The sequence below is a fragment of the Toxorhynchites rutilus genome, chromosome 2 (genome assembly GCF_029784135.1).
Source record: "Toxorhynchites rutilus septentrionalis strain SRP chromosome 2, ASM2978413v1, whole genome shotgun sequence".
NCBI lineage: Eukaryota > Metazoa > Arthropoda > Insecta > Diptera > Culicidae > Toxorhynchites > Toxorhynchites rutilus.
In genome coordinates this window covers 161,060,146-161,071,231 of record NC_073745.1, presented here as the reverse complement: position 1 = coordinate 161,071,231, position 11,086 = coordinate 161,060,146, and the positions used below count along the sequence as shown (strand labels likewise).

The window sequence follows — 11,086 nt, the reverse complement described above, 5'->3', positions numbered from 1 at the left end:
TTTTGAGCTTCGCAAAGTTATAGCAAATACACCCACTTGAAAAACCCACATTGAAGAAAACATTCTTCAATTGAATTTCACTGGGCATAGAGCGATTTATCTTGTTTACTCCGGGTTAGATGTCGTTTAACTACGACGCGCAAAATAGAGTTGTTCCCAGTTGGTTTATGTCGATGCAAATAGGATTTCTTCTATTGATTAAAAAATACAGGTGCTCCGTCAAATGTTTTTGCTATAAAAAGTGCTCTGCCATAAAAAAAATCAGAAAACCCCTGCTCTATTATTTGGTATGGCCCCCTTTAACGTCCAGCACTGCCTGCAAGCCCCGAGGCGAGATTTCTGGTCACTGCAGACGGAATGTTCTTCCAGATCTCCTCAATCGTTTTGTGTTCCACTTTGTTCCCTGAGTTTTTATTCTTCAGACGGCTCTTGATTTCCCACCATATATGCTCAATGGTGTTCAAGTGATTGCGGAGATGTTTTGAGTTAATTGGGAGATTACAGAGCAGGCACTCCCACACGATGAGATCAGTTTGCTTCGGGTCGTTATCCTGTTGAAAGTAGTAATCACAAGAGGAACCTAATTTCTGCACGGGAGGCTGCAAGTTACGTTTCAGGATGTTCAATTAAACCATCTTGTGAGGCGCACCTAGAACAGAAAAATGGTATTTGAGCTAAAAAAAGAACCTGGCTATCAAATGTTCGATATTTAAAGACCTCGTTGAGAAATCACTAGGTGAAACGGTGACTTGGTGACCCACCCTCCAAGTTGTGAGGTGCTTCAGATGCATGGATTTTGGTCACTAAGCCAGGAATTGTCAGAGCGTAGATAGATCGAAGCTCTACTGAAGATGTAGGGAAAACGGACACTTACCTAGAGAATGCAACAAGTCACCAAAATCATGCTATGCACTACCGAGATATGACCACGTTACGGGAGGCTCAAATTGTCCAGTTTTAAAAGCGGCGTTGGCATCAAAAACCCAGATGGAGGTAACCCAGATAAACCTCAACCACTGTAAAACATTCAACAGCTGCTAAGGCTAGCTATAGCAGAAACTAAGTGCTATAGCCAATTCCCTGCACAGAATGGGTGTCCCTGACATTTAAGTTCCTGAGGGGAGTAGACATTACTGGCTTCGCTGGCGACATTGTATTAACGGTAACTGGAGAAAATTGCGAGGAAATCGAAATGCCAGCTACTGAGGCGTTTAGATCTGTCGAAAATTGAATGAACTTGATGAAACTACTTGGATGAACTTGATGAAACTACCCATTGAATCGTATAACTTTTGCACATGCTAGGCCGCATACAAATTCGTATTTTACAAAATTACAATAGTATAAAATATCAATCATCATGTATATCTAAAATCGCATAAAATGCGGAAACACGATTTTCTATATCATTGATGGATTAAGGCGTACATCGGTGAGACATTCATCCTAATATCGCGATGTGCGGTAATATATACGATTATATATTCATTTTATATGACATTGTCCGGTCAAATCGCATAGAAGAGCAGCAAGTATCGTATATCGCCCCCACTTTTGCATGTATATGCCAGTTATACGTATCATATATTACCCAAATGTGGCTTGGATGTATGTATATCGTTTCAAATAATTGCATTTTATACGATTTAATGTGTGCTGGGTAAAGATTGCTAATCAATAAAAAAAAGGTGGTAATAAGTAACTGTAGAAAGGTGCAGCAAGCAAAGATATTGGTAGGCACGTGGACATAAAAGGTACGATTTTAGATTCCCCCTCTCTTTTCTTGGATTAGCGTGAACAATTACTATTACCCTCCCTCTGTAAACCATGTGGGCATTTTCCATTAAAAAAATCAAGGAAATGATTCTATTGCGCCTATTTTCTATTCTAGATTGATTGAATATTTACTTAACGTGTCCACGTGGAAATTATCTCTACCCCCTCCGCCCTCACCGTGGACAAGTGTGGACATTTTCGTATTCCCTATCCTCCCTAAAGCTAACCACGTGGTATGTGGACAGCCCTTTATTACGAAAAACTCTTATAAATTACAAATGAAATTTTGTAAAAGTTTTTCTAAAAAGTCATGTTGATATACATGATGATATTCTACAGATTTATTTTTTCTTGAACCGCGATCGTAACATTTTACATATTGGACAATAGGTTAGAACCTCTTCTATCGGATTCTATAGTAAACTCAAATTGGAAAGTTTTTGCAGCAGAGTTATTAACAAAAGAAAAAGTTGATGAAGAGAGAATCGATCAAGTCACTTACACCCCTTTCCTTTTAAGCCCCTCAAATGATAAGGGACTGTCCACATGCCCACGTGGACAACTTTAGGGGGGTAGGGGTTACGAAACTGTCCACGCTTGTCCACGGTGAGGGGGCTGTTTTGCGACTGGCACGCGAACCCAAATAACTTATAACATTCCAGTAAGACATTCAAGATGCTTGGTATTCCCCAAATAATTTTTTGGCGCACAACCTTAACGCTTGCTTCGCCATAATGTCAGTTTTATGCATTGATGCATTCTCAAAGGCACCAACGAAGCCCTTATGATGACGGAAAACAAACTATGTTAACTGCTTGGAAAAAAGACTGAATTATGCCACACAGCTTGTATTCTGCTGTAACACCCATCAAGGCGAATTCGCTGATGAGTTTGTCAAGAACGACCGCCTTCACCACCAGCGGGGGGGCTTGATTTTGGTTGCTGCCTGGGTAACGGCGTTTACATCTACGACCGACGCGCCGAAATCGCCTACTCCGCTGTTATTCGATGCGGTGTCCCACTCGCGAGGGCTCGGTTCAGTGCGAGCGCTTTTCACTGCACCAACATTGCGTGCATCATTAGATGACGCTTGCCTCGACATTTTATTGCCCCTGGCAATGCGTTCGTTTTTTGCAGGGCTCGAGCCTGCATTCCTCTTCTTCTTACTCATCACACACTACGCGAAGCGTCCAATTTATTACGCGGAAAAAAACACGATACGAATAACGCGATAAACAGAAAAACAGAAACAGAAAAACCAGAGGACGATATCCAAGTTGGATTACCACTGGTGGGGTCCAATCTTAGATAGAAGCGCAGCGAAAGCAAAGTGAACTGGATTGCTCAACAGTCCGATGCCGAATGAAAGTTTGTCTCAGCGAGATCCGCTGTTTATACTCTAGGCAAGTATTCCCCTTCATTCTTCTACTTTTCGTTTGCTCACGGAGACTTTGAATCCTACGATTTCCCCTCCGTTGGTCGTCGATAAGTTGCTCGTTATTGACAGCTCTGTTCGGGAAAGCACACAAATGGATAGAACAAATGTATGGGAAAATGGAAACGCTTAAAGTTTTCATGAATTTTAACCATTTACAAACTAAGGGATTCTAATGTTTGGCACATTAAACAAATCTTACGGAATTTCCGATTCCTTTAGTATGTAAATCGCCAAAATCCGTTCGCGGCAAAAATAGTTATTAAAAATAACTTTATTTCATAAAAACGTGATCTGTTTTCTGATTTGGCACCCTTAATGAAAGACGTAGTTCTACGTCAAAAAATCAATCCTCTAATACAGAGGTTTTCAAATGGTGCTCCGCGGGAAATTTTGAGCTTCGCAAAGTTATAGCAAATACACCCACTTGAAAAACCCACATTGAAGAAAACATTCTTCAATTGAATTTCACTGGGCATAGAGCGATTTATCTTGTTTACTCCGGGTTAGATGTCGTTTAACTACGACGCGCAAAATAGAGTTGTTCCCAGTTGGTTTATGTCGATGCAAATAGGATTTCTTCTATTGATTAAAAAATACAGGTGCTCCGTCAAATGTTTTTGCTATAAAAAGTGCTCTGCCATAAAAAAAATCAGAAAACCCCTGCTCTATTATTTGGTATGGCCCCCTTTAACGTCCAGCACTGCCTGCAAGCCCCGAGGCGAGATTTCTGGTCACTGCAGACGGAATGTTCTTCCAGATCTCCTCAATCGTTTTGTGTTCCACTTTGTTCCCTGAGTTTTTATTCTTCAGACGGCTCTTGATTTCCCACCATATATGCTCAATGGTGTTCAAGTGATTGCGGAGATGTTTTGAGTTAATTGGGAGATTACAGAGCAGGCACTCCCACACGATGAGATCAGTTTGCTTCGGGTCGTTATCCTGTTGAAAGTAGTAATCACAAGAGGAACCTAATTTCTGCACGGGAGGCTGCAAGTTACGTTTCAGGATGTTCAATTAAACCATCTTGTGAGGCGCACCTAGAACAGAAAAATGGTATTTGAGCTAAAAAAAGAACCTGGCTATCAAATGTTCGATATTTAAAGACCTCGTTGAGAAATCACTAGGTGAAACGGTGACTTGGTGACCCACCCTCCAAGTTGTGAGGTGCTTCAGATGCATGGATTTTGGTCACTAAGCCAGGAATTGTCAGAGCGTAGATAGATCGAAGCTCTACTGAAGATGTAGGGAAAACGGACACTTACCTAGAGAATGCAACAAGTCACCAAAATCATGCTATGCACTACCGAGATATGACCACGTTACGGGAGGCTCAAATTGTCCAGTTTTAAAAGCGGCGTTGGCATCAAAAACCCAGATGGAGGTAACCCAGATAAACCTCAACCACTGTAAAACATTCAACAGCTGCTAAGGCTAGCTATAGCAGAAACTAAGTGCTATAGCCAATTCCCTGCACAGAATGGGTGTCCCTGACATTTAAGTTCCTGAGGGGAGTAGACATTACTGGCTTCGCTGGCGACATTGTATTAACGGTAACTGGAGAAAATTGCGAGGAAATCGAAATGCCAGCTACTGAGGCGTTTAGATCTGTCGAAAATTGAATGAACTTGATGAAACTACTTGGATGAACTTGATGAAACTACCCATTGAATCGTATAACTTTTGCACATGCTAGGCCGCATACAAATTCGTATTTTACAAAATTACAATAGTATAAAATATCAATCATCATGTATATCTAAAATCGCATAAAATGCGGAAACACGATTTTCTATATCATTGATGGATTAAGGCGTACATCGGTGAGACATTCATCCTAATATCGCGATGTGCGGTAATATATACGATTATATATTCATTTTATATGACATTGTCCGGTTAAATCGCATAGAAGAGCAGCAAGTATCGTATATCGCCCCCACTTTTGCATGTATATGCCAGTTATACGTATCATATATTACCCAAATGTGGCTTGGATGTATGTATATCGTTTCAAATAATTGCATTTTATACGATTTAATGTGTGCTGGGTAAAGATTGCTAATCAATAAAAAAAAGGTGGTAATAAGTAACTGTAGAAAGGTGCAGCAAGCAAAGATATTGGTAGGCACGTGGACATAAAAGGTACGATTTTAGATTCCCCCTCTCTTTTCTTGGATTAGCGTGAACAATTACTATTACCCTCCCTCTGTAAACCATGTGGGCATTTTCCATTAAAAAAATCAAGGAAATGATTCTATTGCGCCTATTTTCTATTCTAGATTGATTGAATATTTACTTAACGTGTCCACGTGGAAATTATCTCTACCCCCTCCGCCCTCACCGTGGACAAGTGTGGACATTTTCGTATTCCCTATCCTCCCTAAAGCTAACCACGTGGTATGTGGACAGCCCTTTATTACGAAAAACTCTTATAAATTACAAATGAAATTTTGTAAAAGTTTTTCTAAAAAGTCATGTTGATATACATGATGATATTCTACAGATTTATTTTTTCTTGAACCGCGATCGTAACATTTTACATATTGGACAATAGGTTAGAACCTCTTCTATCGGATTCTATAGTAAACTCAAATTGGAAAGTTTTTGCAGCAGAGTTATTAACAAAAGAAAAAGTTGATGAAGAGAGAATCGATCAAGTCACTTACACCCCTTTCCTTTTAAGCCCCTCAAATGATAAGGGACTGTCCACATGCCCACGTGGACAACTTTAGGGGGGTAGGGGTTACGAAACTGTCCACGCTTGTCCACGGTGAGGGGGGAGGGGGTAGAGATAATTTCCACGTGGACACGTAAAATGATTATTTGAATACATTAGTCTGATCTGTAAGTTTCTCGTTTCTAATTGATTCGACCAATTCCGCAGTTGTTGGTACTGTGTAAAGAGGCTCTGATAATGTCGATCGGACATCCATACTTCTCTCAGATCGTTGATCTTCTTCATTGAATTCTATATTCTGTGAGTAACATACATAAACTGACGAAAGAAATCTATATTCAGTGAGTAACACACATAAATTGACGAAAGATTGTGGAACATACCGATAGAAAATACATATTTAAGTTTTTCCTTAAAACCGGTGTTCGGATAGGTTTTCAGGCAGACGAAAAGACGTTCTGATAGCAGCTTTTATGCAGCTTCAAAGCTGAAAGTATATTTGGATTGGTTTCATGTTTTTTTCGATAACATGTACCAATCGATAACGATAACGATAACGATAAAGAACATTGTCGTGTTCTTTTTTCGATAATCTACCCGAAACCTCACTGACTATCTATTATCTTGTAAATGATGATAACTGAACATAAATAAATAAGAATTAGTATAGATTGACTCTACTTGATTGTTATTTTAACGTTTGAGGCTCAATGTTTACCTATACTGATTTTAACTTGACTTTACTTTAAGTTTACCACAAACAAAATAAATTAACTGAACTTGCGAATTTTCAAAGGCGAATTTTTTTTCCAAATCAAGTCGTAACACGTTTTCAAACTCTATCTGCACTTTGTCACGTTTCAAATGAAGTTTTCTGCTAAGCTCCGCTTGACGTTTGGCATGAAAAAACAGGGTTGTGCGGAACTCACCCAGCTGTCAAACGAGACTGCCCTGTGGTTTCGTTACATTCCCCCACCCGTGTAGTTCCGGAGGACCCAGATACTTTGAGATCCAGGGGAGCCAGCTTTACAGCTGGTCGAGTCACTAGCCCGTTCTTCGTCTGCACCACCGCTCGCCGTACTTGTCCGTCAGCTGCTTTGATCACATCTACGACCTGACCTCTGAGCCACCCATATCGTTTTCCTTCATCGACGACTAAAACCAAATCTCCAGGTTCGTGTGGCTTCGTTGGTTCGAACCACTTGGTGCGCCTGCTGATTGTTGGAAGGTACTCACGAATCCAACGTGTCCAGAAGTGATGCACCAAATTTTGCGCAAGACGCCAGCTATTCCATAATGCACTACCACCTAAGTTGATCGCCATCTCGTTTTGCGAAATACCTTTTGTACCGAAGAGCAGGAAGTGGTTTGGTGTTAATGATTCTTGCTCTGCAAACTCCAGCGGTATGTACGTGAGCGGCCTGGAATTGACAATAGCTTCAACTTCTAGGAGTACTGTCTCCAGAACTTCGTCGCTCGGATGGTGTGGATGATCGGCTATTGCTAACATGGCAGTCTTCATGGAGCGTACCATCCGCTCCCATGATCCACCCATGTGTGGTGCTGAAGGTGGGTTGAAGTGCCATCTGGTTTTAGAGTTGGTTCCGGATACTTCTCGGATCAAACCTCGTAGACCTGGAATACAGAAGCGTTGACGCAACTCATTACACACCGTCTCTCCATTTCCGTGTAGGAACCGCCTATGATATTGATCCACAAGACGAACCGTCGCCGAATGCTTCTTCGGCAACAAAACTGGTAACTTTGCTTCTAATGGAACCCCCGGCGCCGCTGTAATTCTGCTGTTCATCCGAATGATTTCCTCCTCATCCAGGAACGGCGAAAAACGATATATCGGACTCGATTTCGGAATTGATACTGCACTTTCCGGAAACGTTCGATTACGTTTCAGAATCGCTACTTCGTCGGGATAAGCATCAGCTTGTATCTGTCTCCACAGTAAGTTTTCAGCATTCTTGAGTTCCTGCTGAGTCAATATAACTGGTTTCGGACTTTGCTCACCCTTGAAACGATGAACACCTCGTATAACGTATGCTGTGGCTCTTAACAGTCGGTTCCAGTTCGAAAATCTAGAAATGTCTATCAGCGGTGGCTGTATTGTACCGTGTAACATGAACACTGCACGAAGTTCAACATCTGTCTCCAACTTAATTGGCGAAGGTTTCGATGGCCAGTATTCCGGTGACTTGTACAGGAAATCTGGCGCGTTGTACCAAGAACTCTTACTATCGAAACTGGGCGCATATTTCCACTTGGTAGCGGTATCAGCCACATTGAGTTTGGAGGGCACATAGTTCCACTCATCCATGCTGGTCGACGTAAGAATTTCCCCTACTCGGAAGGCCACAAACTGGTGATACCGACGACTGTCAGATCTCAACCACGAAAGTACGGTTGACGAGTCGCACCACAGGAATCGCCTCGACACAGGAAGATCCAGGGATGTCAGAACACTACTCAATAATCTCGTTCCAATCATCGCAGCTTGTAACTCAAGACGAGGCACTGACAGAGGCTTCAACGGGGCGACTTTTGTTTTCGCCGCTACTAGTGCGCAACGAGGTTGACCACTATCAGCAATTCGGAGGTAAAGAACTGCAGCACATGCTAGTTCGCTCGCATCAACAAACATGTGGGTCTCTATATTACCAAGATGAGAACTGTGAATTCCTTTAAAATAACACCGAGGCACCGCCACCTCGTCCAGATTCTGCATAGAACGACACCAACAATCCCACTTTTCTCGAAGGTCTTCCGATATCAGTTCATCCCAATCCGTTCCGGATCTCCAGATTAGCTGCATCAAAATTTTCCCTCGGACGACAAAATGGGAAATAAGCCCCAATGGGTCAAATAGCGACATTATGACCTTCAGAACTTGTCGTTTGGTTGGTGTAACTGAACCTGCAATCAGCGCTCTAACCTCGTCCTTCATTGTACTTAGGTCGAAGGTAAAGATGTCCTCGGTCGGCCTCCAAACCATACCCAACACTCTCTCCATTTCTGAGGATTTCTCCAGATTCAGGGACACCGTTTGTGGCGCTCTTTGCTCTCCGATTTCAGCCAGAACTTCAACGGAGTTGGAAGAAAAGTTTCGGATCTCAAACCCCGCTTGTGAGTGCACGTACTTTACTTCGTTGACCAGCTGTACTGCTTCCGCTTCTGAATCTACGCTGTCCAGGAAATCATCTACATAATGGTTCTCTATAATAGCTTTCGCCGCCCTTGGAAATCTTTCGGTGAACTCTGCTGCGTTATTATTCTTAACGTTCTGCGCCAGACTAGGCGAGCAGGTTGCACCGAATGTGGCTACGTCCATTACGTAGATCTGAGGAGACAACTCTGGAGACTTTCGAAACAGAAACCTTTGAGACTGCTTATCCGCACACCTAATAAATATCTGGTGGAACATCTCTTTTATGTCCCCTACCACCGCAATATTTCTTTGCCTAAAGCGGAGAACTACGGACAACAATGCCACCAACAGATCTGGTCCTTTCATCAACATGTCGTTGAAAGAGACTCCTCCCGTTCGCGCTTTAGCATCCCAAATAAGCCGAATTTTATTTGGTTTCTTCGGATTTTGCACCACTCCTAGTGGCAAGTACCATACCTTACTTGAATCTGTCGTTTGGAGTTCTTCAGGGGTGATCCGGTGTGCATATCCCTTTGCTTCATACTGTGCAATCGTCTCCTTCACTTTAGCTTCAAGGACATGATCTCTACTCAATCGCGTTTCTAAGGCCATCATTCGTACCGCCATTGGATAGCTGTCCGGGAATGAAAAGTGATCATACTTCCATAACAACCCTGTTTCGAAAGACATCTTCACTCGACGAGTTGTAGTCTCCATTATTGCCCACGCATGTTTGTCCTCTTCAGCTTCCGGCTTAATGGTCACGCTCTATTCCTCGACGACGAAATACTGCTTCATCAAATCGTGTAACTCTCGAATTTCCGAATCAGCAACCAGATGTAAATTTAACTGTTCCACCATGATTCCGTTGTCAGAGTTCTTTCCATAGACACACCAACCTAGGCGTGTCTTTGCTGCCACAGGCTCATTTTCTCCGCCCTCTCGTACTCGCAAAGAAGTTATAAGTCGCACATGTTCTAACCCGATAATGATGCCCGGTGTAGCTCCCTCATAACTGCAAACCGGCAATCCTTTTAGATGAGGATAGGTATTCTGCAACTGATCGTACTGCATTGTCTGACTCGGTAATCGAAGCTCTTGCACTGTTCGCACGTTGTTGAGCTTGAACTTCCCTCTATCCCCGGCAATGACCACAGTAACACGTTGCGATCCCCTCTCTTCTCTCGATATATTACCTGTCCAGTTCAAACAAAAATCATCTGTTGGTCCAGTGATACCTAGCGCCGATGCAATACCAGATTCGAGTAGAGTAGACGTTGACCCGTCATCTAGGAAAGCAAAGGTACTGATTTGCTGACTATTGCCATGAATTGTCACAGGTAAATATCGGAACAACGAGTACGCAACTGAAGAGTGAAGATTCTGGTGGACGACGCTCTTGACACTATTCGAAGACTGCGATGTGCTAGCTGTTTCCATTCTATTCTGCGAAGGGTTCCTAATCGAATGTAGTAACTTGTGATGACGTACTCTACAACCGTCGATGCCACACTCCTTGTTGGAACGGCAAGGCCACTTTCGATGCGGTATGAGACAGCTTCTGCACAAATTCTTCTGTCTAATGGCTTTCCACCTTTCATCCATGTTAAGCGCTTCGAACTTTACGCAGTTCACGATTAGGTGATTTTCGTTACTGCAATACGTACAGGTCTTCTTCACCGAATCTATTGACTGTTTCTTCTCCTGGATTTCCACGTTCCCAGTCTGCACATCCTCGGAATGTACAAACAACTTCTGCTTTTCTCGTCCAGTTTTGTTGGACGTGTTCTGTGTCCTCAAAACATCCATGGGAAGCATGACATCTGAAGCCATCACGACTAGTTCGGACATGAATGTGCTGAATGTCGTCATATTGACACTAGTGCTACTTCTTTTGAAACGAGACCACTCCATTTTGAGCTGAGGAGGAAGTTTTTCCACCAGATCATGAAGCAAGGTCGGATTCCACAAATGGTCATTTAAATTTGCAACGCACATGTGATCGACTACGTTCTGTACTGCAAGTCCAAATGTGATC

The 11,086-nt window shown here is 42.5% G+C and overlaps 1 protein-coding gene across 1 annotated transcript; it reads right to left on the bottom strand.

Annotated features, from left to right (window-relative positions):
• Window positions 1-299: 299 nt before the first annotated feature.
• LOC129766287 (uncharacterized) lies at window positions 300-9,765 on the bottom strand. The gene is made up of 2 exons (XM_055766808.1): window positions 6,868-9,765; window positions 300-599 (listed from the first exon to the last, which is right to left on the bottom strand). The coding sequence occupies exons 1-2, from the start codon at window positions 9,763-9,765 to the stop codon at window positions 300-302; spliced, it is 3,198 nt and encodes a 1,065-aa protein (XP_055622783.1).
• Window positions 9,766-11,086: the final 1,321 nt, after the last annotated feature.

What these genes read in the sequence shown, in the direction of transcription:
- LOC129766287 (XM_055766808.1), bottom strand. Translation starts at nt 9,765, where the DNA reads ATGGAGACTACAACTCGTCGAGTGAAGATGTCTTTCGAAACAGGGTTG. An exon ending in GGTCCTCCGGAACTACACGG is followed by an intron (nt 600 to 6,867) that starts GTGGGGGAATGT and finishes CGTAACTTGCAG; the next exon opens with CCTCCCGTGCAGAAATTAGG.